Here is a 26,993-nt window from a genome sequence, read left to right as displayed (position 1 = left end):
GCCTGCGACGTTAGAAAGTTTGGTGGGTGCAAGACACCCCTGTCCCACACAAAAAAGTGTCGATAATTACGTCATTTCTGTCTGTCGACACTTTCAAAACAGTCGTACGACGAAGTAGAAATTGGCCTTAAGACTGAGCCCTAGAGACGGGTCTGTTTAGTAGGCCGACAGTATATAAGAAGCCATCACAGTCATTTCTATTGTATTCATATTTAGCATTAATGATCTTAACTCTAGACAATTTCCCTGGACCTCTGGTTGAGAAACACTGCTCTATTGTCCCAAGACAGGAACTGGATTTTGTGGCGGGCGGCTGCATAACCATCAGAAGTTGCCGGCATGAACGCACAGCTAGGCAAGAAACGAGATTCCTATCCACCCCCGAGAGCCTCTGGACAGCAGAGACATGTGCCGAGACACGACATGCCCGGCAACAAATGCCTCTCTCTCTCTCTCCCCTTCCCACTCTTCTCCTCCTCCCCCTCTGCTGTCAGGACATACAGTAGTGCTGCAGCATATCAGCTAGGAGATGCCATGGGAAATGACTGCATGGCTAATGGCTGTCAGCTAAGCTAACATACAAGTACCATGAACCATGAATGTCTGTCAGGATGACTGGACTCGAGGCTACAGGCTAGGCTAAGGCTAACGCCATAAACATGGCCTGCTACAGTAGAACCAGGAAACAACAGATGACGACAGCACTCACCACAGAGCTCCTCCTCTGGGAGCAGCCTCCTCTGTTCTCCTGTCTCCTGCTCTCCTCACCTCCTCCTCTGGGAGCAGCCTCCTCTGTTCTCCTGTCTCCTGCTCTCCTCACCTCCTCCTCTGGGAGCAGCCTCCTCTGTTCTCCTCTCTCCTCACCTCCTCCTCTGGGAGCAGCCTCCTCTGTTCTCCTCTCTCCTCACCTCCTCCTCTGGGAGCAGCCTCCTCTGTTCTCCTCTCTCCTCACCTCCTCCTCTGGGAGCAGCTTCCTCTGTTCTCCTCTCTCCTGCTCTCCTCACCTCCTCCTCTTTCACACCTCTTCAGCCTTCCTCCTCTTTCCACTTTCTCTTCTTCTCTGCTCTCCCTCCCTCCCTCCCTCTCTCTCTCTCTCTCGCAGAGGCAAAGATGGCAATCTGGCTGACGAGGAGGAATGAGATCAAAGGGGCGGGATCTGTGGACCCAGAACTGGGGGGCTGGTTGCAGCTCGATTGAGGGTTTGTGGAGGAGTTTGTGGGCAAGTGGGGGGTGGGGGGGTGTTATGTACGGTAGCTAATAACATGCTATTGCTGGCTTTTTAATGTGTGTTTTTAATGTGTGTTATACAGTATGTGTTGTGGAAGATTTGGTTGTGTTTTTTTTCATATTTTATATGTTTATGGTGTGAAATGGCCTGATCCTTGATTTTAACTTAATTTTATTGCACCAATAAAGGGATTGATAAAGGTCAAAGGTCTCAGGGTCCCTTCTTTTTGGGCTTGTGAGCTTCTTTTAAAATGACCAGCTCAACCAGATCTACCGCCCCCACGCCCCCGGAACCCCCGCCCTACTGTCACTTGTCAGTTAACATTGGGTAGGTCTTAATTCACCTTTCATTAAAGTCATATCTTATCTCTGAAATAATACCATTGCTGAAAATCTATTAAAAAAAACAACAACATACAACCGAAATAACAACATACGGCTACTGTTTCAAAATCAAAGAATACTTTATTCAAGCTACCAATTACTTCACACTGGAACTGGTAACTTTGTTGTGTATGTGCCTTGCACAGTCTTAACAGCTAACAGTCAGCTAGTTGTCAGAACAGAGTGTCTTTAGCCTCCTTAAATGAAATCACAGCACAACACACTCTGCTGACTTGCACTTGATCAGTCAGGGTTGCATAATCCTGACTTTTTCGAGTTTCTGATTGATTTTGCTGGGCTACCCTCTAGTTTACAATGGTACAAAGTAGACTGCATAAAACGAGTTGTGGCACTGCACATACAAGCCTAAACAATGCTGAAATCAGCCCACGTGTGTGTGTGTGTGTGTGTGTGTGTGTGTGTGTGTGTGTGTGTGTGTGTGTGTGTGCGTGCGTGATGGTGTGCGCGTCCATCCTTACCTGAGTCTGAGAAAGACGAGTCGGTCATTGGGGTGTCGGGTGATTGGCCACGAGTCAGGCTGCCGCTCTCTGACTCCTCCCCTTCCTCCTCCACCATCACATGATCGTCCACCTCCCCCTCGTCCTCCTCGCCCCTCCTCTGTCCGTCCTCCTCATCCCTCTCTTCCTCCCTATTGTTGTTGAGGGAGTCCTGCTGGGTGACCTCTCCTCCTCCTCCTCCTCCTAGAGATGGAACGGTATGAAAATGTCATATCACAAAAATTATCACAGTTATCAATATTTTTGCGGTATTATAAAATGTGTTTTTATATGGAAAACCACATTGAAAAGTTTTATATTAAAAACCACAAATAAAATTAGGAGCAATATGTACTTTTTGTTTGCATAAACAATGTGACTTTGGTCATTATACTGGTTATGGCTACATCCCTACCTCCTCCTCCTCCTCCTTCCCCCCTTCTCCTTCTCTCCTCCTCTTCCTCAGTAGGACCCTGGTTCTGGTTCTGGTCGGATGGCGGCGGTCTGTGAGGGTCTGACGGGTTGTTGTGGAGGTTGACCCCTGACCCCTCAGGGTCCTCCCTCTCACACTGACCTGGGTAACACACACACACACACACACACACACACACATATATATATATATATATATATATATATTAGACAAACACATCAGCACCCTACTAGGCCAACACAAGACCATGGATGAGTCAGTTGTCAGGCTGTCTAATGGCTCTGTAACCCCCTGGTGCCGGGTGGACCTGGTCCCTACGGGTCGGGAGCAGGATCTCTGTAACCCCCTGGTGCCGGGTGGACCTGGTCCCTACGGGTCGGGAGCAGGATCTCTGTAACCCCCTGGTGCCGGGTGGACCTGGTCCCTACGGGTCGGGAGCAGGTGCTCTGTAACCCCCTGGTGCCGGGTGGACCTGGTCCCTACGGGTCGGGAGCAGGTGCTCTGTAACCCCCTGGTGCCGGGTGGACCTGGTCCCTACGGGTCGGGAGCAGGTGCTCTGTAACCCCCTGGTGCCGGGTGGACCTGGTCCCTACGGGTCGGGAGCAGGTGCTCTGTAACCCCCTGGTGCCGGGTGGACCTGGTCCCTACGGGTCGGGAGCAGGTGCTCTTTCACCACGCCTGGAAAGAGGAGCACTGGAGGAGGTCGCTCACATCTCTCCCCATGACTGACGCTCAGGGCTGAAAATTAACACCTGCCACTGGACAAATGCAGGTAAAATTTCCAATCGGCGACTAGATTTAGGAAGGCTATCTGAAAAAAAAAAAAAACTTTCATCTACAGTCCCCTTGGCAGGTGACTCACCGTGAGCCAAAAAGTTAATTTTCATCCCTGCTGGCGCTCATAAACAAACACACAAATAATAAACAAACAAACCCACGCCTACCATCATCCATGAGACTCTGCTTTCGCAACCTCTTCGCATGAAGGTCAGCTCCGCCCCCCTGCTGGAGAGAGAGAGAGAGAGAGAGAGAGAGAGAGAGAGAGAGAGAGAGGGAGAGGAAACAAGTAAAGCGTCATTCCTATGTAATTTTTAAAAACGTTGGCTTAGACAACCATTCAACACAGCTCACTCACACACACACACACACACACACACACACACACACACACACACACACACACACACACACACACACACACACACACACACAAAGCGAACATCAGGAATCTGTGTCAAGTGTGTAGACATAACACTCTGTGAAGCTGTAGGTGTGTCGCAGTCAAGCAGTAGGTTCGCTAATACTGCACATAGCATGGTAGAAATAGAAAGTGTATTTGCTATATAACCAGTACATTGTGTAATGGACATTCTCTGGAAATTTTACCTGCATTTGTCTGGTGGCAGGTGTTAATTTTCAGCCCTGCTTCTGAGCAATACCTTTGTCCCATGACAGTTGGAATTCTTGTTGCTTATCCAGTATCTTATCATTCCAGCCCCAGGTACACAGTTAGACAGCAAAGGTTTAACAAACTGGCAATTTACTTCTGCCAGTTCACAGCTGGCAATTTCACACAACTGATCAATTTGATCCTCCGGTTTACAGCGTGATACAAGTTTACAATAGGAACAAGGCTCACACACACGTGCGCACGCACGCACCTTAGCTAAATCCAGCATCATTTCTCCAGCTGCAAGGGCCTAATTACCTTCACTAATTACTTGAGTCACTGGGGTAAAAGCACAACACAATCCCTCTAGGAGAGAGAGAGAGAGAGAAGAGAGAGAGAGAGAGAGCTTGGAAAAGCTGCTGTGGCTTATGCAACCTCGTCCTCTAAATTACAGGTGTTATTGGAACTTCATTTCCCAGGTGTGTGTGTGTGTGTGTGTGTGTGTGTGTATAGCTCAGCTGCCTCTACCGTGTGTGTTTGTGTGTCGGTTTACCTGAACTGCTGGAATTGGACAGCATAAGGCTGGACAACATCTCTCTCTAATCCTCACCCCCCCCCCCTCGGATTCTCTCTCTACCCCCCTCTCTCTCTGTCTACCCCTCCATCTCCCTCTGTCTACCCCTCCATCTCCCGCTCTGTCTACCCCTCCATCTCCCTCTCTCTCTCTCTCTGTCTACCCCTCCATCTCCCTCTCTCTCTGTCTACCCCTCCATCTCCCTCTCTCTCTCTCTATCTACCCCTCCATCTCTCTCTCTCTGTCTACCCCTCCATCTCCCTCTCTCTCTATCTACCCCTCCATCTCCCTCTCTCTCTCTGTCTACCCCTCCATCTCCCTCTCTCTCTCTCTCTCTGTCTGTCTACCCCTCCATCTCTCTCTCTCTGTCTACCCCTCCATCTCCCTCTCTCTCTCTCTCTCTCTGTCTACCCATCCATCTCTGTCTCTCTCTCTGTCTCTCTGTCTACCCCTCCATCTCTCTCCCTCTCTCTGTCTACCCCTCCATCTCTCTCTCTCTCTCTGTCTACCCCTCCATCTCTCTCTCTCTCTGTCTACCCCTCCATCTCTCTCCCTCTCTCTGTCTACCCCTCCAACTCCCTCTCTCTCTGTCTACCCCTCCATCTCTCTCTCTCTCTGTCTACCCCTCCATCTCTCTCTCTCTCTGTCTACCCCTCCATCTCCATCTCTCTGTCTACCCCCTCCATCTCTCTCTCTCTCTGTCTACACCTCCATCTCCCTCTCTCTCTCTGTCTACCCCTCCATCTCCCTCTCTCCCCCCGTTCAACCCTCCTCTGCCTCTACTCGCTCTCCATTTCTCATCACTCCATCTCTCCTATTCGTCTGTCCATCCTCTACTAGGGGGTCCATGAATAATGAAAGACAGGAACACAGTGACCCAGACACACACACACACACACACACACACACACGTGCAGATAGGCAGGAGAGATGTGATTGAAAAGGATTGAAAGAAAGCTGGCAGCAGTATAGAACACACACCCACACACAGTTGGGTGGGATCTTGAAGAACTAGCCTAACTGGATTATGGCCTTTGGCAAAACACGCTTGACTAATCCCAACTACCTAGTAACCCATACGTTCAGGCTTGCCCTGGGTGGGATTCGAACCCGGGTCGTCCGCGGGAAAGAGACAGTTTTAATAACCAGCTACTCCCATGAAAAGGTAGCTCTGTATCGGCGCGGGTGGACAGTGTTCATACTGGGGGAGTGAGTTTAACTCGCTACCTACTCAGGACTCACGAGGACTCCTTTTTTACTCGGTTACACTAGCTATAACAGTATATGCCATGGTATATACAACAGCATATACCCATGACCTGTGTTGGTGACTGGGGTCAAGGAGGGTGAATGAATGCGTTTCCCCCTGCCTCGATCCCGGTGCACTAGACCACCGGATTGTGACACGATGACTATTTGCAAGTGAATCAAGATCAATAGGAGTTTGAATCAGAGTGAGACACAGAGACACAAGACACAGGCGGCTCAAGACAGAGATGACAGATCCCTAACGACGCTCTCTGCAAAGCTAACATGCTAGCTAGCAAGCAATCACAGAACTAGCGTTTAAGCTATTCGCTAATTCCGGTATTTGTATATGTCATACACAGCACCTAACTATTTAACGTTAGCTGGCTAACGTTGCAACCCCCACTGAATATGTAGGTAAAAAGTCCCCCAGCCGGCTGCTCGCTGGCTAACATAGCGAGCTAGCTCCACATAGCTTAAACTGACTGTTAGCCAGTTAGCTTAGCTATCTGACACATCTGGATGTCAGTGACACGCAAGCTAGCATCAATATGAACTAAAGCGGCGTTAATCTTCATAGATGTGATGATAATGTCGCACTATGCATGATCTTGAATGAATGGGTTGCTACTTACTAGTGACGCAATCCGCAGGTTGTTTCCCAAAACGCAGGACGGAGATGCACTGCTAGACAAACCGTTCAGCTGGCTAGCCGGCTAGCTACCTACATACATGATGTTTTCCAGGTCGCTCCACTTGACACTTACCTGGGACCGAGCGGAGCGATGCTGGGGGTTTGTTGCCACCATGTGGTAGCTGGAATGCATGCACGTATTATTTGTACAATAAGAAAACATTGGACAGCGTGAGAAATGTATTTATTTTATTTCATACATTTCAATTACATATACATAATGTACATGGAAAACAAATATGAAAACATGAATAGGTAGTTAGCCTTTGGAAAAGCATGACAACGTGTCATTCAATAGCGTTTTAATCCATACTGACAGTGCTTCTGGTGGGAGTAAACCATGAAACCATTTGTGTGTAGCTATGTGCCCTGGTCAGAAGCGTAACAGAGTCAGTGCTGTAACTATGCAGAAGATGCATCTGGAAACCTTGTGACATTCAGGAGAGGCCCACTATCTGCACACGTCACACTAGGGAACTGTAAGTTGTGTGTGTGTGTGTGAGCCTTGTTTATATTGTAAACTCGTATCATGCGGTAAACCTGAGGATCAAATTCATAAGTTGTGTGAAATTGCCAGTTGTGAACTGGTAAAAGTAAATTGCCAGTTTGGTAACCTTAATTGTCTGTGTACCTAGGACTGGAATGAGGAATTGATTAGCACTGATAACTATACAAGCTTTAATAATCAGTAAGCACGGAGTAGCTAACTCCTCTATGATATATTTGCAAAAGCGACAGGGTATTACAAATACAAAGATTAAAACTCTATAAACAAATGTAATTGAATGACCTGGATTCAGTTCTGTTTGTTTTCTTGCCATGTAGCCTTTCCTCCACTGTCCCCCACAGCCAGATCAGAGCCAGATCAGGGGCCCTGCCCTCAAACATACAGGCCCATATCGTGCACAAGCACATACTGGTTAAAGTAAAGCTTGGAACAGTGTCATTTAAGAGCAGTCTATCATCACAGGGCCACCACAACTTCTCCACCGAGCGTCCTTCTCAGATGAGTTTTTTGTCCTGTTTCAGTCGGCAGCTGCAGCGCTCCTCCAGGCCAGCGGGTGGAGCTGCTGCGTGCTCAGGCGTATCCCAGCCTCTGGGTGTTCTCCAGCATCTCCTGGTAGAGCCAGCTCTGGGCGAACTCCTGGGACTGCTCCATCAGCTGGAACAGACGGCGGTATTCGTCGGGGTAGACGTGGCCCGTGGGAATGTCCTCCGGCACGCCCAGCTGACTCAGCAGTCTGGCGCCGCTGCCTGGACTCCACAAGCTGGGGGGAGGAGGATGAGGAAGAGCGCGGGACGAAGAGGGACGAGGGGAGAGAGGGAGAAGAGAACAGAGGCAGAGGAGAGTGATGTTAGGAAGCAGGCGAGAGATGGGGGGGAGGGGGTTGAGTTCATCAGTATGAACTAGGGATTAGTCATTTTTTAATATATCAGTGTTAATATATCGGTATTGGTCCGATGTGCAAAACAGGGCAGATGTGAACAATTATGTCTAAATGCTGTCTTGTGTTGTTTTTGAGAGCAAACAATGAATCTGATTTATCAGCTTTTCCAAGTGTTTTGGAAATAGAGGTTGTTTACATGTGTTTTTCAGTATGTACACAATTGTATTATCATAGAAACTGTCTTTATACGGAACAAATCGACGATGGTAAATATCGGTTATTGGCCATGACAGCAATGTTAATACCCATTATCCGTCAAAATCGGTGCATCCCTAACATGAACCATGACTGTGTGTGTGTGTGTGTAAAACTTACTTCAGCTTGTCTATCAGTGGGACTTTGCGCTTGGCCAGACACTGCTTCACCATCATGATGAGAGTGGCGGCGTTGGAGGGGTTCAGCTGGGAGGAGAACAGGTCTCTCCTGGGCGTCAGACGCACCAGGCACAGGTGATCGTTTGGGAGACGCTACGAGAGGGGAAGGGACACCAGCGTCAATGAGATGCGTCCCAAACGTGTGTTGCAAGGGAAAAACCACAAACTACCTTTGGCTTTGGTTATTTGGAAGTAGAACTGTGTGCCTGCCAGTGGAGAGCTTCTACTGGTCGTGGTAGAGTGACTGCTGCTTACCACACTCTTCTGAATGGACATGTGCTTGGATGATGTCACGAAGGACGACCAGGGCTCCTGCAGCACATCACAAGAGGACAAGTATGTTAGTGAATCCTCGTCAATCAAGATGAGGGATTTCTTCAAGCAAGGAAGGAAGGAAGGAAGGAAGGAAGGAAGGAAGGAAGGAAAAAAGGAAGGAAGGAAGGGAAGGAGAGAGGGACGCAAGCCTGGGCTGCATTCCGAATCGCATACTTCTACTACTTACTACCAGTACCTACAGTACCTACTACAGCTGCCCTTAGAAAGTACGTACTTTGCAAGCAGTAGGCATCCAATTGGGACATACTACCTTATCATAACATTGCACCTTGAAATGTGCCCACATCCGTCGCTGTCCATAACGCGACATTCGTCTACAGTTGTCACGACTCGCACATGTGACGCACATTTCCGCTGCGCACAGGATTGTGGGTCAGAATAGCCAGACAAGCCTGCTGGCTTGCATACTGCAAAACACGACCGGATGTAGTAGGACATCATGGTATTTTTGACATACTGCATGTGGCATACTATGTATTGGGACATACTACATCCTGTTTTGGCATACTATATAGTAGGGTAGTATGCGATTCAGAACGCAGCCCTGGTCTCTCTCTCATTCCCTTCCAACTAGACCTGATCAGGGCTCAGTGATGAAGTAAGCGGACACTCATAGCCAGCCTTGAGCATTGATACTTCGCTGAGCTCTGCCTTTGTTTGGACACGGTGGACTGAGCTTCGCCCATCTGCACGCCTCTACAGTCGGTCTTTATAGGGCGCAGTGGATGTAAATATGGGATATCACTGAGCACTGAATCAGGTCTAGCTTCTACCTTTAAACCTCTAATTCACCACCTCCTCTTCCCCCTCCCTCTTGTCTGCCTGTCTCTCTCTCTCTCTCCATCTTGCCTTGTGCAGTAGCTGGACATCACAGGCCATCTGCCAGAGAACTCCGAAGGCCCTGTAGTTCCAGTTGTCTCCAGGCTTGGCCACCAGTTTCTGGAAGGAAGAGGCGGAGCATCAGCATCATCATTCATTTTCTAGTGTCAGCTGGTTTGAATGGATTCAGAGTCAGCTGGTTTGAATGGATTTAGAGTCAGAGTCAGCTGGTTTGAATGGATTTAGAGTCAGAGTCACCTGATTTGAATGGATTCAGAGTCAGCTGGTTTGAATGGATTCAAAGTCAGTCAGCTGGTTTGAATGGATTCAGTCAATGTCAGATGGTTTTCTGACACAATGCATGTTAATGAGAGCATTTTCCACCCAGTGTTGTGGTCATGTCTGTTTGTATGCATGTGTGTGTGTTTATGCGTGTGTGTGTCTGTGTGTATGCGTGTGTGTATGTCTGTGTATGCGTGTGTGTCTGTGTATGTCTGTATGTGTGTGTGTATGTCTGTGTGTGTGTGTGTGTGTATGTCTGTGTGTGTATGTCTGTATGTGTGTGTGTGTGTCTGTGTAGGCGTGTCCCCTCACCAGGTACTCCTTCTCACTGATGAACAGGTTGAGCTCAACACGGCCGTAGTGGTAGAGAGAAACGCGTTCAAACAGATTGTACAACATCTTCCACAGCTTGCTCCTCTCATTGTACTGGGGGATGATCCCAACCACCTTCACTGGGACGTCTGAACACACCCACACACCAACACACGCATCCACACACACATCCACACACCAACACACACACCCACACACCAACATAGTCAGTCAATTTTATTTATATAGCACATGTTCATACAAGCAAATGTAGCACAATGTTTACAGAATAAATAAATAACGTTTTTTAGTTGGTATTAGGAAAAGTAAAAATATTACAGGATGGAGCATATATGGTAAAAGAAATAGAAAATAAGAAACAGTAAAAAATAAAAATAAATAAATAAATAAATCGAGTAAAACTACATGATGAAAGCGAAACTAAAAAGGTATGTATGGCAGGGTATTCCAAAGGCATACAAAATGATAATGAACAAAACTGAGAAAACTATGTCTGTGTGTCTGTGTGCGCCTGTGTGCGCATGTGTGTGCGTGTGTGTGTGTCTGTGCGTGTGTGTGTCTGTGTGTGTGTGTGTGTGTGTGTGTGCTGCCGCACGTCTCACCATCAGTCCAGCTGGCTGCTGCTATGCCCAGGTCAGTGAAGAGCTTGTCTGTGATCATGGCCGGGAGTTTGACATGACCACCGCCGATGGGATCGAGCCTGAAGAAGTCACAGTGGACCACCTGCAACAGGCCGTCCAGTCTGCTCTCCAGCTCCTAGACACGCGCGCACGCGCACACACACACACACACACACACACACACACGCACACACGCACAATGATGAACATCCATGTGATACAAGAGGCTGTACTGTATGTTAAGAGTGGAAGGTTCCAGTGTGCGTGCCTGTCTGTCTCTCACCCTGAGGTCTGGTAAGAAGGACTTGTTGCTCTCCAGTGCTACCACTCTCTGTGCCCCCGCATTCAGCAGAGTCTTTGTCAGCACCCCTGGACCTGAGACAGAGACCCGTACAATATTCATCTGAGCACTACATCTCAGTTCATATAATAACACCCCAAAACGATGGGTTTCAGCTGTCACTCAAACTCCTTTTCCCATTCCCTCTCTCTGTCAGTCAGTCAGTCACGCTTCCTCTCTCTCTTGCACACACGCCTACCTGGGTTGCACTCAAAGATGGCGGCCCTGCTGTCCTCCAGGTCGGGGCCAAGGTGGTGTGAGACCAGGTTAGCGATGTCTGGATCGATGATGAAGCGCCTAAAACTCTTACAGGCCTGGGCCCTCTGGGTGTTCTCCTCCACCTCCCCCAGGTCCAGGAAATCATACCTGCACAGGGGACGACACTGGCCCTGCGCGCGCGCACACACACACACACGCGCGCAAGCGGGCACGCCCGCACACGCACACACACACAAAATGTAAAGAAATAATCAGCTTCTCTCTCGCCGGAACCATTGGTTCTTCCCCCTAATCTCTCCGGGGCGTACCTGGACAGAGACGGCCACGGCAGACAGGTTCCTCTGGGCCAGGGCGATGGAGGGGGAGATCCTCTCTGCTTTGGCCTGCTGGGCTGGGGGCCTCCCGGGGCCCGATGACAGGGAGTCCAGGCTGTAGGCCCGTCTCTGGGGCAGAGCACGGGAGCCGCAGCCCAGCGAGCCAGGGGCCCTCATACAGGACCTGCTGGCCGGGTGGCAGCAGGCGGAGCGCACGGTCAACACCAGCAGTCTGCACGCCTGGGCGGACATGGTGGCTGGACAGAGCGAGGGAGGGAGGGATGAGTTCACCGCCTGGGAATAGAGGGAGAGAAAAATAGTGAAGGCAGCAACTACAGGAGGAGTGCAACACAACAGACCCTCCCCCCCCCCCCCAGTTACTGTTGCTATGCTCCACAAGCCAAGTTAATAAAATGTCTACTGAACAGCACATAGGCTACCTGATGATTCTTGCAAGGATTCTTGACAATATTGCTGTATGTTATTTGCTAAATGCCATTACTTTGTCTAAGACAGTTATACAGAAAGGCCCAAACTATTTTACACAAGGATATGAGATTTGGATTTCGGACGGAGCAGGTGACAACATCTAGTTGATGCTAGATGCAGAAGGCACAGATGCCTCACAAACTCCAGATTGAAACTCATCAGGACAAAATCGTGGAGTCTTACTGCACATGTAAAGCAGGATGAGTAAGTTAGTGGCATCCATTCTAAGAAAATAAGCCTGTGACAATGATCTGTTAACTACTAGCTACGGCCTAATTAGCTACTGTACATCAAGCGCCTAACGTTACTAGCTTCGTAGCTACAGCGCTGCTGTAAACTGATGTGTGGAGGGAGATGTGGATCTAGTCATATCTATGAACACAAAGCGGGACAAGCTTTGTTTGTGGGACATCAGAGGCGTGGTCTTAAGAAATCAAGCAACCTTATTGGTCATTATTCTCCGCGTGGTTGACAGGTCGGAAAGGTCTATAGCGTGTTGAGGTTAGCTAGTGCGTCAAGGTGGTACGGTACGCCAAGGGTTATAGCATTATCATAAACATTAGCTAACTTCATCGCGTTGACGTTGCTTGAATACAGACGCATGAACAGAAGGGGCGACATATGACAAAGTGTGACATGCACGTGTCCTTGAAACGTGACAGTGTAAGGTACAAAACGTACACACTAAAGTTAACCTAGCTAAAGGTCCATAAGCAGTTTCCATGTTCATATTAAGCCAAGTTAGCCAATCGCTTGAATAGATGTAAGGTTAGTAATAAATAATGATGTAATCTGGAGCAAACATATCGAACAACTTAACTAGTTATATGCAAAGTTGCTGAGCAATATACCGACACAGCAAGCCAAATTCCTTAGCTAGCTAGCCGTTAGCCTCGGCGACTAGCAGTCCTGTCTGCTGCTAGCTCACGTAACATAACGCGTTAGCCGAGTACTAAGCCGCAGAAATACTCTCTAAATGTGCTTTTGATTGAATCAAGAACTCACTAACCTTATCGTCGATATTCTAATGTGCCCTCGTTTGACCTGACTACAGAACACATCGTTCCAAGTCAAGTGACATTGAACATGCACTTCGGCACTTGCCCTCAATGTTTTCGCAACTCTCGTGGAAAGAATTGAGCGCATGTGTCTACGTCAGTTTCAAGCGACCATGAGACTGACATCCAATCAAATTCTCAACATGTATTGCCCCGCCCAAGATCTTTTATTCGATTGGTGCCGAGCTTCTAGGGAAACAGGTGCGGAAGTGCATGTAAACTAATCCCTTTATAGGGCTTGGGAAAATGTAGTCCCAGACACGACCATCTTGTTTCTACACAGGTGTATACATTCTCTGATTGCATAGGATTCTATGTAGTCTGGGACTACATTTTCCTAAGCCCTATTAAGATAAAGTAAGAAATGTAATAAACCAATCGCGACTGTTGATATTTGCACACAGAAGTAAACACATCATACATAATTGTCTCGACTGCACTCGGTAAACAGAACATTTGAACATCTTTTCATCTGGCGCTAGCTGAAGCTGCGGAAGTAACGTTAGCTCGCGTAGATCGATCGGTAAAGGCTAGTTCCCATAAACGCAGAGGTCGTTTAGGGTTAGGTTTTTGGTTTAAGGGTAGAGGCTTGGGGTTGGGTTAAGGTTAATCTTAGGGTTAGCTTTAGTGTTAAGGTTAGGGCTAGGGTTAGGGTTGGGTAGAATAAGGTTAGGGCTAGGGTTAGGGTTGGGGTTAGGGTTTGACCGGTCGCTGCGTTTCTGGGAAATAGTCACTATACGATCTGCGCTGGCTGTCAAATAGATCCGCGCTGCAGCTGCTCCGTTTATTCCAGTTGAACCCCGGTGCTAGACAGTAATCTCAACAGAGAACTATCAGTATGGCGATGGTCGAGACCTCCTCCAGTAGACCATATCACATCATTATTTTCGGAGCCTCGGGCTTTACAGGGCAGTTTGTGGCAGAAGAGGTCGCCCGCACATCGTCCGAGGGGCCGAAGGGGACGCTGAAATGGGCCGTGGCTGGAAGGAGCAGACAGAAGCTGGAAAAAGTTCTGGACCAGGCGGCTGCTGCCACCAGTATGTGTCGTTTCATCCATTTAGACCACATCATGACTTAACATAACCTAATGACAACACATTTAGCAATGCATTAGTGCTACACGTGTGACGTTTACATGTGTATGTCTCAGCACAGTTTGGCTAATCGGATTTTCATAGTGACTCTAATTTAGCTAACGTTAGCTAATTGATCCAACTGATCTGCTGTCAGCGACACTACGATGTACAGACTAGTCTCAGATTGGAAACTCGAATTTCACCCAGAGAATTATCACACCGTATAGCATGTGACAGCTTGATGGAAACACCTGAAAACATGACACGAATGCAGAATGCTAACATAAAAAACTGCGCGATAAAGCTATGAACGTCATATCATGCTGTCGCATGTCTAAACATCATTTTTAAAATGCTGAGCGGGCCCAGTTAACCTCGATTTGGGATCAAGATGGCAGGAGGAAAAGAGTGACGGGGTTCATTATTAGATTTGGGGTACGAATTACAGGAGCTAGCGGTCAGACTGCAACTGACTATTTGGGAGCAGTGACTAGAGATACCCCTACCGGAGTTAGAACAAAACCAAACAATGTTTTCCTCATGTCTAAGGTCTCCCATTTATGAAATGGATTCTTATTCTATATGTTGATGGTTCTTTAACACTGGGCAGCTGCTGTGTTTTCAACGACAAACTTCCGTTTCTTAGCTTTTGTCTTCCTCATGCTTCCGTCATCATAAAACACAGAGGATGGGACAGTAAAGAGAGGTGTATTTGGGGACGGTGATGTCTCACGAGCCCGCTGCTGTCCCGCATATATCAGCTTACATCATCAAGGCAATCGGCTTCGACAGTGTTTCCATGATTCTGGCTTTCAGACATTCAATTACCCGGGTGAGTGTGTCTGGAAAAAGATCACAACGTTTATGGTAAGGGAAGGCATCACTTGTCTTGTTTTAGTGTCTGACAGATATTACCAAAACTTAGTCAAAGACCTTGAAAGGCAAGAGGAGGCACCATCCAAAGCAGCAGACAAACACATATCATCATAGGACAAGCACGTTTTCAGAACTACGAGAAATACCTGAGGGTCAGTGGAAACGAGGCTGCTCTATGTAGCTTTGTCAGCAACTACACTACATCACCAGTACTGGGCCACTACATCTCCACTACTGGGCAACTCCATCTCCACTACTGGGCAACTCCATCTCCACTACTGGGCAACTCCATCTCCACTACTGGGCAACTCCATCTCCACTACTGGGCAACTCCATCTCCACTACTGGGCCACTCCATCTCCACTACTGGGCCACTCCATCTCCACTACTGGGCCACTACATCTCCACTACTGGGCCACTACATCTCCACTACTGGGCAACTCCATCTCCACTACTGGGCCACTACATCTCCACTACTGGGCAACTACATCTCCACTACTGGGCAACTGCATCACCACTACTAGGCAACTACATCACCACTACTGGGCCACAGAGAATCTCTTCAGGCAACACGGTCATCTTGGCAGGTGGCTTTAAAAATGGCGGAGGTCAAGAGGGTTAGCAAGTCGGGCATTGACTGCTTGACAGACCTTTACAGTGACCAGGAGGAGGCTGACACAAGACTGGTGCATGCAGTACACCTTGCCTCATTCTCAAATGTGATGATACAGATGCACTGGTTTTGCTTGTGTACTATTCAAGCAGAGCGATGTTCGGATCCTCAGCAGTGTTCCTGCACTCTGGACATGGCCTAAAGGAAAGATTAGTCCCGGTCTGTTTGATCACTCAGCTTGTAACAGCTCTTTGTGAGTGTTTACCTGTGAGCCACGCCCTCACGGGTTGAGATGCAACAAGTAGCTCCTACAGAATTGGGAAGACCACTGCCTTCACTAGACCGAAGACCCATCTGAATGAGTTAATGGAAATGGCCAAGTTTGGACTATCTGGAAGCCTAGAAGAAGCTTTGCCTGTGGTAAGAAAGTATGCCCCCCTCCTGTAGGGCCAAAATAAAAACAAGAATGGCTGTCCTTGCACCAACCTGGATGAGCTGAGGTAAACAGCAGTGTGGCGTCACCTCCACCTGACCAAGCCCCACCTCTGGGACCCAGTTGGTAGAGGGTGGAGGCTCAGAGAAGATGGGTCCATTGAACGTGTGATGGTCCTGAAGGCACCAGCACCTAAAGAAGTTTGAGACATCATCCACATGTACTGTAAAGATGGGAACTTTGCTCTTGCTCTTTCCCAGACTGCCGGAATATGACCCAATTTGTCACTGATGATGATGTGGATGAGTGACAGTGATGGCTACTAAAAGTAGCCCATGAAACCTCCGGCTAAAGAGCTGGAGAGTAGAGCGTGAGGAGTGGGCTCGTTCCTCCTCAGTGTTTTGTTTGAAGAACATTTGTTTGATTCGAGACAGTAGTTAGATTTTTACTGTGTGTTAAGTTTAAGTTTTATTAAAAGGATCATCAAGGCCAAGCTGCAGTCCTGTCTCCCGGTCGTGCGTGTGTGCGTGCGCGCTATTGCAGAGCCATAAGCCGTAGCTTAACTCGCTCATCCCCCGCCCGGTGAGGTCACATGGTACTGTAGAGTACATTCCGATGCAGCGCAACATCATTTTTTAATTTGGGACAGTTCATACATTTTGTGGTGAATGACTGTGGTATTTTCATATTTGGTGTTGCTGGATTCAGTACAACCACATCATTCCAACAAGCCGTCATGTGTTAATTCACAGTACATATATCCATAAGGTGTTATCTTTCAATTTCAATCGGTTTCCATAGGAACTGTATAGTAAAAGGTGTCATATGAAATGTATAATGTATTAAATAATATTACAGTAGGGCAGCACTTACCTCAATGATGTGAATCATATGCTATGGTCTTCGCAGTCCCTAGATCTCAACCCAGTTGAACACCTATGGGAGATTTTAGACAGCGCTCTCCACCACCATCAAAACCCCAGAAGACAGGAGATCTTTTTGAGAGAACGGTGTCCATCCCTCCAGTAGAGTTCCGCAGACGCGGAGAATCTACGCCAAGGCGCATTGAAGCTGTTCTGGCGACTCTTGGTGGCCGCCCAACACGTTCAAGTCAAAACTTTATTATCCCCTAGAGGCACAGCCAGCAGTAAACACAGGCAAACGATAAACTGTAAACACAATATAAAAAACACATCAATTTGAGTTATTTAAAAGGCTGCAGCGATCAAAGAGTTCTTAAGTCTATTGGTCCTGCGTCTTGGCAGATCGTAGCTGCTGTTAGACAGAAGCAACTTAAACTCTGTGGACAGGGTGGCTACAGGGTGGCTACAATCAGCCAGGACGACCTGACGTTCTTCAAGGTCCTACATGTACATGTCACTCAAAGTCATGCCTGCCTTTTTGTGACACACTGGTGATACCATGACACTTTATAGTATGTTGGGTTTCCCTTTAATTTGTCATCCATCTGTTTCACCAGATCTCAATTCAGACGGCCAAGAATGACCTTCTCTCTGTGCAACACCACAAACATGTAGAGTAAACAGTTGGATCTGGGGGCTGATGTGAGGGGCGGGGCTTGTGGGTGGAGGGCTGGCCTTATGGGAGTGTGTCCGCCGGAGGTGAGAGGGTGCAGCTGGTCTCTTGTTCCACTTCACTCCTGGGATCAGCCTGCAGCTGACGGAAAAATGCCCCAACAAAGCTGTCCGGCTGTCAGTCTATTACTGAGTCTTCTACTGTCAGTCTGTCAGTAGTCTATTACTGAGCCTTCTACTGTCAGTCTGTCAGTAGTCTATTACTGAACCTTCTACTGTCAGTCTGTCAGTAGTCTGTTACTGAGCCTTCTACTGTCAGTCTGTCAGTAGTCTATAACTGAGTCTTCTACTGTCAGTAGTCTATTACTGAGTCTTCTACTGTCAGTCTGTCAGTAGTCTATTACTGAGCCTTCTACTGTCAGTCTGTCAGTTTATTACTGAGTCTTCTTCTCCCTGTCAGTAGTTTATTACTGACCCTTCTCCCTGGAATCTGTGCTCTCCGTTGCTCCCCTCATTCAGCTGAGCAGCAGGTTTAATTTTACTATCTGATGAGTCTGTTCAGGACCTGGATGCAAAGTGGAGGCTTTGTCACGCTGCACTAGCGGCAGCTATCTGTCCATGTTTGGACATGGGCTTGTTCGCTAGCAGGGGGGTTGAAGTAAGTTACCTCAAATAAAACGTAAAGTCATACAGCAGACAGGCACCTACTGGCCGAGCGTAGGGATACGCAAAGTAGAGAGGAAAAAACGCCGGTGGTTTCTGTAAAACTCGGATGATTCTCACTACGGAAGAGATTGGAGAGCTTTACGCAACTTACACACTAAAACCCTGTGTCCCAACCATTACAAAGTGTGTGTGTGTGTGTGAGTGTGTGAGTGAGAGTGTGTGTGTGTGAGGGAGAGTGTGTAAGGCCCAACGCCTCCTAGAGAAGGAGACCATGTTTGGGTGGCGGAGGGGTGTTGCCGTGGTGACCCGTGTCTCTGCCATGTAGGTAAGCCGGAGCTGAGGACGGAGGTGGGCGTCATCGTAGCTGATGTGGGCGAGCCCGACTCTCTGGCCACCATGTGCAAACAGGCCGTGATTGTTCTCAACTGTGTCGGGCCTGTAAGTATCCTACCGACCGTAGAGACGCTCTCTGTCTCTCTCTCTCTTGCTCTCTCTCTCACACACTCTTCCTCTCTCACACACAAACGGTCTCACACAGTCTCCTTTTCACAGTCTCTCACACACACTCTCACATAAAGACATGCATACACTTTCTGTTGCAACACAATGAGCGTGGTCACAATCAGAATAGCGGTCTCTAATTCTAGCAGAGCCTAACGAGTGTGTGTGTGTGTGTGGCACGAATATCGTTATCTAGCTTCCACGCTGAGGAGGGAGAATCCAGACGCATCATCTGGAACACAAGTCTGTTTGTTCACACAGTGGCTGGCGTTACACACCTCACAGCTTATCAGGGATCATCTAATCACTCCTGTACCTTGCACTGCAGGTTTCAACAGTTTCAACACACACACGCACACACACTATTAACCAATCATGTGTAACCTGTGAAGTGACACCTCCCTTGGTGATCAGGGGCTGCATACCTGGGCAGACAGATGATGTGTCTGTGTGTCTTTGTGTGTAGTACAGGTTCTGGGGCGAGGCCGTGGTGAAGGCCTGTGTGGAGAACGGAGCTCATCACATCGACATCTCCGGAGAGCCCCAGGTAAGAACACTAGGGTGGCCTGATTCCATTTCTTCATCTCTGTTCACTTCCTCCACTTGTCCACTTACAGTACACTCCCCCGTAGAGCCCCCGTTGGGCTGAGATTCAACTGGGTTAGTGAACCAGAGCTGCTGTCATACTTACTTACATACTTATTTGTCCTCTGCATGCCTACTGCCAGAGACGGGGGGCGAGGCCAGAGACAGAGAGCTCTCTGTTAGTGAAGGTTTCAGAGAGCTGCTGTCATGTCCTATCCCGGCATCGCCAGCCTGATCTCGCCAGCTCACATTCGATTTCCCCCCACAGATCAGTCTGGACATCCAACCGATTTAACGGAATCCGCTCAAACTGAGATTGGTTGGTGCCAATCACAACCGTGTATCTAATATGGGGCGGGTTTAATAAGATGACGGAACCGAGGAGCGCCGTAGAGGCCTTTTCTCTGATTGGGTGTTGGTAACGCCCCTTTGGAATCGGAAAGCAACTGAGTTTCCAGACCCTTGGCATTTTTGCGACTTGGTTGTGGCGAAGCCGGGCTAGTCATGTCCAGGGTGAACAGGAGACCTGGTGAAGCTGGGCTAGTCATGTCCAGGGTGAACAGGAGACCTGGTGAAGCTGGGCTAGTCATGTCCAGGGTGAACAGGAGACCTGGTGAAGCCAGGCTAGTCATGTCCAGGGTGAACAGGAGACCTGGTGAAGCCAGGCTAGTCATGTCCAGGGTGAACAGGAGACCTGGTGAAGCCAGGCTAGTCATGTCCAGGGTGAACAGGAGACCTGCGGGCTAGTCATGTCCAGGGTGAACAGGAGACCTGGTGAAGCCAGGCTAGTCATGTCCAGGGTGAACAGGAGACCTGGTGAAGCCAGGCTAGTCATGTCCAGGGTGAACAGGAGACCTGCGGGCTAGTCATGTCCAGGGTGAACAGGAGACCTGGTGAAGCCAGGCTAGTCATGTCCAGGGTGAACAGGAGACCTGGTGAAGCTGGGCTAGTCATGTCCAGGGTGAACAGGAGACCTGGTGAAGCCAGGCTAGTCATGTCCAGGGTGAACAGGAGACCTGGTGAAGCTGGGCTAGTCATGTCCAGGGTGAACAGGAGACCTGCAGGCTAGTCATGTCCAGGGTGAACAGGAGACCTGGTGAAGCTGGGCTAGTCATGTCCAGGGTGAACAGGAGACCTGCAGGCTAGTCATGTCCAGGGTGAACAGGAGACCTGGTGAAGCCAGGCTAGTCATGTCCAGGGTGAACAGGAGACATGCAGAGTAACATGCTGTTCTCTATTAGAGGAGATATTTACCTCACAACCCCAATCCAATCCGTGTGTGTGTGTGTGTGTGTGTGTGTGTGTGTGTGTGTGTGTGTGTGTGTGTGTGTGTGTGTGTGTGTGTGTGTGTGTGTGTGTGTGTGTGTGTGTGTGTGTGTGTGTGTGTGTGTGTGTGTGTGTGTGTGTGTGTGTGTGTGTGTGTGTGTGTGTGTGTGTGTGAAATTGAGTAGAACTACATGATGAAAGCAAAATTTAAAAGGTATGTCTTAAGATCTCGCTCAAGTTCCCATAGTTTCAGCCATTCTTAGGTTTTCTGGCAGGGTATTCCAAAGGCATAGAAAATGATAATGAACAAAACTGAGAAAACTGTCTGTCTGTGCCCGTGTCTGTTTGTGTGTGTGTTGCGTGTAGTTTCTAGAGAGTATGCAGCTGAACTACAACAACCAGGCAGCTGATAATGGGGTGTACGTGGTGGGGAGCTGTGGCTTTGACTCCATTCCTGCAGACATGGGTGTGATCTACACCAGGGACCAGTTCAAAGGTACTGTGTGTGTGTGTGTTGACTGTTCACAAGCCATTACTGCATGAATGTGTGTCATGTGAAGCCTATCACTAGCTAAGCGTTGTATTAAATTAAAACATACCTCACCGTGTGTGTGTGTGTTCTCACAGGTACACTCACAGCAGTGGAGAGCTTCTTGACCGCCAGCGCCGGGCCTGAGGTACGATCCAGAAACCCTCTGATTGGACGAGCTTTACCTCCCTCCAATAGGAAAGGTCCTTTCCTTCAAATAATCAAACGTCCTGGTGTAACAGCCCAAGATATACCCCCTGGCCAGACTATCATCATCATCATCTTCATCATCAGGTTGTCTGTTGGGACTACAGTGGGACACCTTCTCAACTAGACTAAAGAAGCAAACATAAGCTTTTTCATCCGTAGCATATTTGAACTGTACAGTGTGTATATAAATTGTGTGTATACATTTGAACTGTAGGATTGTGGTATAATGATGGCCACCAGGGATCACGATGGAAATGAGTCCTGGACTTGATCGTGTCTGTCTCTGTCAAAGACACATCCATCTTTTATCAATGTATTCTGTACTTTTCAATCAAATCACCCCCCAGGCCAGATTATACCCCCACACCCAGATACACTAAATAATCAAGGATACAGCATCAATTTAGATTTGATTTCACACACTGATGCCAAGAGGCATTGAGTCATGCTAATAACCACAATGAAGCACAACCAAACACAAGTGTGTTATTGCTTAACATAGTCAGTGGCTGTTCTGTCTGGAAGTCAAGGCTGTCCTATCTGTCACAAAAGAAGTTAGTGGCTGTCCTGTCACAATAGAAGTTAGTGTCTGTCCTACCTGTCACAATAGAAGTTACTGCTATACAAATAAACTTGCTTTTCCTTGCCTAGTGGCTGTCCTACCTGTCACAATAGAAGTTAGTGGCTGTCCTACCTGTCACAATAGAAGTTGGTGGCTGTCCCCTCACAATAGAAGTTAGTGGCTGTCCTACCTGTCACACTAGAAGCTAGTGGCTGTCCTACCTGTCACAATAGAAGTTGGTGGCTGTCCCGTCACAATAGAAGCTAGTGGCTGTCCTACCTGTCACAATAGAAGTTAGTGGCTGTCCTACCTGTCACAATAGAAGCTAGTGGCTGTCCTACCTGTCACAATAGAAGCTAGTGGCTGTCCTACCTGTCACAATAGAAGCTAGTGGCTGTTCTACCTGTCACAATAGAAGTTAGTGGCTGTCCTACCTGTCACACTAGAAGCTAGTGGCTGTCCTACCTGTCACAATAGAAGCTAGTGGCTGTCCTACCTGTCACAATAGAAGTTAGTGGCTGTCCTACCTGTCACAATAGAAGTTAGTGGCTGTCCTACCTGTCACAATAGAAGTTAGTGGCTGTCCTACCTGTCACAATAGAAGTTAGTGGCTGTCCTACCTGTCACAATAGAAGTTAGTGGCTGTCCTACCTGTCACACTAGAAGCTAGTGGCTGTCCTACCTGTCACACTAGAAGCTAGTGGCTGTCCTACCTGTCACACTAGAAGCTAGTGGCTGTCCTACCTGTCACAATAGAAGCTAGTGGCTGTCCTACCTGTCACAATAGAAGTTGGTGGCTGTCCCGTCACAATAGAAGTTAGTGGCTGTCCTACCTGTCACACTAGAAGCTAGTGGCTGTCCTACCTGTCACACTAGAAGCTAGTGGCTGTCCTACCTGTCACAGAAGTCAGTAGCTGTCCTACCTGTCACAATACAGTAGAAGTTAGTGGCCGTCCTACCTGTCACAAGTCAGTAGCTGTCCTACCTGTCACAATAGAAGTTAGTGCTATACAAATAAACTTGCTTTTCCTTGCCTAGTGGCTGTCCTAGCTGTTCTGTCACAATAGAGGTCAGTAGCTGTCCTGTCACATAAATAACATATATAGGCCTAAGAGTGTGTGTTTTAAGCCGATAGGTCTACATCAGAATATTTAAAAAGGGAAAACGGACTAGGCCTGGTCGATATTAGCCCTCAACCCGTCGTGCACCTCCATACTACAGTAGTGATACCACAAGCTAGCTTTAGTACAGTTCATGTATCAAAAGGCACCTTTACTCTCCTACATTCTGTGCAAAATAATACTTTTACCTACTTGTAGTTACACTAGTTGTGTTACATAAAGAGTGCAGTTGAAATGAATGGGTATAGTCTGGCCTAGCCCACAGTATACCCTGGGGTATAAACCAGACGGGTATTTTATACCCCGGGGTACAATTTTGTGTCTTACTACTTTTTAACTCTTCCATTCTCTCTCTCTCCCTCTTTCTTCCTTTCCCCCTCTCCGTTTCTCTACCTCCGTCCGTCCGTCTCTCTCAGGGTGCTGCCATCCATGACGGGACGTGGCAGTCGGCCATCTACGGCTTCGCCGACAGCGGGAAGCTGCGCAGCCTCCGGAGGAAGTTTGGCTACAAGCCCCTCCCAGTGGTGGGGTCAAAGATCAAGCGCAGGTGCGCCAGCGTGACGCTCTTGACAGTCTGCCGACATTTATTGATTGTTGGGGCGTCTAGATATGAAGTGTGTGTGTGTGTTTGTGTGTGTAGGAGTGCCCTGTTCTTCAGTGACGAGGTGCAGCAGTATGCGGTTCCCTTCATGGGATCTGACCCCTCAGTGGTGAAGAGAACTCAACGCTTCCTAGTGGAGGAACACCAGGAGACTCCGGTGAGTATCTCTGTCCCCCAACACTCTCTCTCCCCCAACACTCTCTCTCCCCCAACACTCTTTCTCCCCCAACACTCTTTCTCCCCCAACACTCTCTCTCCCCCAACACTCTCTCTCCCCCAACACTCTCTCTCCCCGAACATTCTCTCTCCCCAACACATTCTCTCTCCCCAAACACACACTCTCTCCCCTAACACTCTCTCTCTCCCCTAACACTCTCCGTACCCCTCTCTGTCGACTTACACACTCTCTCTCCCCTAACACTCTCTCTCTCTCTCTCCCCTAACACACTTTCTCTCCCCTAACGCACTCTCTCTCTCCTAACACTCTCTCTCCCCTAACGCACTCTCTCTCCCCCAACACTCTCTCTCTCCTAACACTCTCTCTCCCCTAACGCACTCTCTCTCCCCCAAAACTCTCTCTCCCCTAACACTTTCTCCGTACCCCTCTCTGTCCTTAAACACACTCTCTCTCTACCTTACTGTAACACTCTCTACCCTAATACACACTCTCTCTACCCTACCACTCTTTCCATACCTCTCTCCCTCCCACCACTATCCGTACCTCTCCCTCCCTCTCCCCTAACCCCTCCTCCATACTTGTGTCTCTCCCCTAACACACTGTCTCCGTACCTCTCTCTCTCTCTCCCCTCTACCTCTCTTTTCTCTGTGTTAAAAGCCCACTGCTAGTTTGGAATGCCCCATAACACTCATTTGGTCTGGAAGAACATTGTTTAGTGATGTGGCACACTGCCATGGTGCGTTTTTTTGGTACCGATTTCAAAGTAGATTTTCAGCGACAGTTGGGGATCCATCCACTGACATAAACCTAACGTCCCTCTGTCTGTACCATTCAGCTAGGTTCTACTAGGCATGCAATATCCTGTGTTTGACCCTTGACCTTTCCCCGACTCCTTTTTGTCTCCCGTGTAACCCCCCCCCCCCCCCCAGGTGCAGTACGGTGCCTACGCAGGAGTAGGGGGCGTGGGCAACATCATCAAGATGCTTTTCGCTGGGATCATGTTCTGGCTCTTAGTGAAGTTCAGCTTCGGCCGTAACCTGCTGATCAAGGTTGAATATAAGGACACACACTCACGCCTTTACCAATCAAACACACACTGTAGGCTTGATCGTTTTACTTGCACAGCACCTGTAGGATATCCTTCACGTGTGTAATGAGTCATTGTCTCTTTGTCATCTGTAGTACCCAGAGTTCTTCTCCTTTGGCTTCTTCAGCAAGCAAGGACCAACCAGGAAGCAGGTAAGAGTTTCAAATGAGCATCTCAGTTGAGGTTCCTTTGACTCGTTGTGCGTTTTGGCCATTTCTGATTGGTGTGTGTGTGTGTCACTCAGATGGAAGGCGCCTCCTTCCGGTTTGCGTTCTACGGGGAGGGCTACACGGAGGACCCCTCTCAGGGGCGGCCCAACGCCAAGATCCACACGCTGGTCCAGGGACCCGGTGAGCAGACCACACCCCCACCAGTGTTTCACCTTTACTCATACAGATTACAGGGCTGGCCCACTTTTCTCCTTATCTGACCATAGTACTTCCTGTATGGTTTCAGAGGCTGGATATGTGGCCACACCCATAGCCATGGTCCAATCAGCCATCACTATCCTGAATGAGCCCGATGCCCTTCCCAAGAAGTGAGTGTTTATGGTTGCTACTATTACCAACACATACACACACACACACACACACAAACACTCTCAGTCAGGAGTGAAGGCTCATTTGGTATAATGCTGTATTCTCCCTCTGTCCAGGGGTGGTGTGTACACTCCGGGGGCAGCCTTTGCCAAGACCACGCTGATCGACCGCCTCAACAAACATGGCATCCAGTTCTCCGTCATCTAAATCCTGAGCCCGGTCCCAACCCCAGGTCATCAGCACTTGTCTCTGATTGGCTGACAGAATGGCAGCACAGTGGAGGCCCTCAAAATAGACCATCACATACAGTACTAGTTAGCATAGGAAGGCGCCTTCAGCTACATTTACTAACAGTTTTTTTTTGGTTTGCAGTGTGTGTCATGGCTCCATAAGATTAGAATATATATATATATATATATATATATATATAGCCACAGTATATGAGTAGACATGCCTTTGTGTGTGGGTGTGTATGCTTGTTTATCTGTCCTACTCAATAATATCCAGAGTGCTTTGGTACATAATGATTTTGATTTCTGACTATCTGTTGAATCAGGTCAGATTTGCCGTTTTATTTGTTGTCTGAACTTGGGTACCGTTCTTGAAACATTTCTGGGGTTCTGCGTCTAACGCTGACACTTCATCTGGAATTTTAATGTGGGGATACCCTTTAGAACCTCAAAATACATGTATTTGAATGTCGGAAACCCCAGAACATGACTGATGTCGGTTCTGAGTTCCAACGATTTCCAGCCTCGTGAACTTTCTCAAACCTTGTCTGTAAGGAACTGGTTCAAGGCCCCTTCTACATTTAGAAACAGCAGCATGCGGTCCACGTAACTGAATGCATTCCTTTGCAGCATTTAACAAACTTGTTTGGAACCCACACATACACACACACAGATGTGGGCTGTGCTGTTACTGCATTATGTATGATCTACTGGGCATGTCCAGACGTGTGTTCAGAGTGTGTGCATGTATGTATGTGTGTGTGTGTGTGTCTGTGCCCCTGTGTGGTGTTTAGATGCTGTTGCGTTTGCCTGCTTGTACTGTCGGTCTTTAACTTACCAATAAAGCCAACTGCACTGATGGAAACCTCTGCTGTGAGTCTTTCAACTGAATTTCAAAGGACACTTCGAGCAGACGAGTAAATGTTTGTGTCACTTTCCGTGTGGCTAATAAAAGACCCTTGGGGTCCTGTAATTATTGAGAAGAAATCTGCATCATAATCACCAACTCACATCATAGCAGCCAGTGTATACACTAGAACAACAGCTGTTGGAACAGACATTTCACAAGAGGGGAACATGAAGAAAACAGTGGAAGACATCATGCCTGATCCGTGTTGGAAACCCAGTGTTCTGTAGCACCTGGTTATTCAACCCTGTTCAGGGTTATATTCCTCCCCACCAGCTCCACCTAGTGTCTCTGGAGCGTCTCGTTGCTGGATGAGATTCCTCCTCAACATGGCTGTGATGTGTGCCGTGTCTCTCGTACATGAGAAGCAGGGTACTTGGATCAGCTGGGATTGACGGG

General features: G+C 48.3%; 3 protein-coding genes across 3 annotated transcripts in view; 1 reads left to right on the top strand and 2 right to left on the bottom strand.

Annotated features, from left to right (window-relative positions):
* Positions 1-6,580, bottom strand: part of cnsta (consortin, connexin sorting protein a) — a gene marked incomplete at its 5' end in the record, with an annotated part of 22,611 nt that extends 16,031 nt beyond the window's left edge. Inside the window, 3 exons of the mRNA XM_084446450.1 lie at positions 2,091-2,312; positions 3,080-3,185; positions 6,521-6,580. Of these exons, the coding sequence (XP_084302576.1) occupies positions 2,091-2,312; positions 3,080-3,185; positions 6,521-6,580 (388 nt within the window). The remainder of the gene's footprint in view (positions 1-2,090; positions 2,313-3,079; positions 3,186-6,520) is intronic.
* A 55-nt stretch (positions 6,581-6,635) lies between these two features.
* On the bottom strand, positions 6,636-13,158 carry tfb2m (transcription factor B2, mitochondrial). The gene is made up of 10 exons (XM_084446791.1): positions 13,031-13,158; positions 11,527-11,826; positions 11,199-11,388; positions 10,943-11,034; positions 10,642-10,795; positions 10,019-10,167; positions 9,455-9,544; positions 8,525-8,581; positions 8,211-8,362; positions 6,636-7,715 (listed from the first exon to the last, which is right to left on the bottom strand). The coding sequence occupies exons 2-10, from the start codon at positions 11,782-11,784 to the stop codon at positions 7,526-7,528; spliced, it is 1,332 nt and encodes a 443-aa protein (XP_084302917.1). The 5' UTR covers positions 11,785-11,826; positions 13,031-13,158; the 3' UTR covers positions 6,636-7,525.
* A 687-nt stretch (positions 13,159-13,845) lies between these two features.
* On the top strand, positions 13,846-26,546 carry LOC311315929 (saccharopine dehydrogenase-like oxidoreductase). The gene is made up of 12 exons (XM_084446651.1): positions 13,846-14,116; positions 18,604-18,716; positions 19,246-19,326; positions 20,997-21,126; positions 21,258-21,307; positions 23,469-23,599; positions 23,693-23,810; positions 24,761-24,880; positions 25,014-25,070; positions 25,163-25,268; positions 25,375-25,456; positions 25,574-26,546. The coding sequence occupies exons 1-12, from the start codon at positions 13,918-13,920 to the stop codon at positions 25,662-25,664; spliced, it is 1,278 nt and encodes a 425-aa protein (XP_084302777.1). The 5' UTR covers positions 13,846-13,917; the 3' UTR covers positions 25,665-26,546.
* Positions 26,547-26,993: the final 447 nt, after the last annotated feature.

The sequence above is a fragment of the Borostomias antarcticus genome, assembly GCF_949987555.1.
Source record: "Borostomias antarcticus genome assembly, chromosome: 12".
In the NCBI taxonomy this organism is placed as follows: domain Eukaryota; kingdom Metazoa; phylum Chordata; class Actinopteri; order Stomiiformes; family Stomiidae; genus Borostomias; species Borostomias antarcticus.
This window is presented reverse-complemented; position numbering and strand designations above follow the sequence as displayed.

What these genes read in the sequence shown, in the direction of transcription:
- tfb2m (XM_084446791.1), bottom strand. Translation starts at nt 11,784, where the DNA reads ATGTCCGCCCAGGCGTGCAGACTGCTGGTGTTGACCGTGCGCTCCGCC. An exon ending in CCGTGGCCGTCTCTGTCCAG is followed by an intron (nt 11,389 to 11,526) that starts GTACGCCCCGGA and finishes GCGCGCGCGCAG; the next exon opens with GGCCAGTGTCGTCCCCTGTG. An exon ending in TGTCCATTCAGAAGAGTGTG is followed by an intron (nt 8,363 to 8,524) that starts GTAAGCAGCAGT and finishes CCCCTCTCGTAG; the next exon opens with CGTCTCCCAAACGATCACCT.
- LOC311315929 (XM_084446651.1), top strand. Translation starts at nt 13,918, where the DNA reads ATGGCGATGGTCGAGACCTCCTCCAGTAGACCATATCACATCATTATT. An exon ending in CCAGGCGGCTGCTGCCACCA is followed by an intron (nt 14,117 to 18,603) that starts GTATGTGTCGTT and finishes TCTGCCATGTAG; the next exon opens with GTAAGCCGGAGCTGAGGACG. An exon ending in TTCTCAACTGTGTCGGGCCT is followed by an intron (nt 18,717 to 19,245) that starts GTAAGTATCCTA and finishes CTTTGTGTGTAG; the next exon opens with TACAGGTTCTGGGGCGAGGC.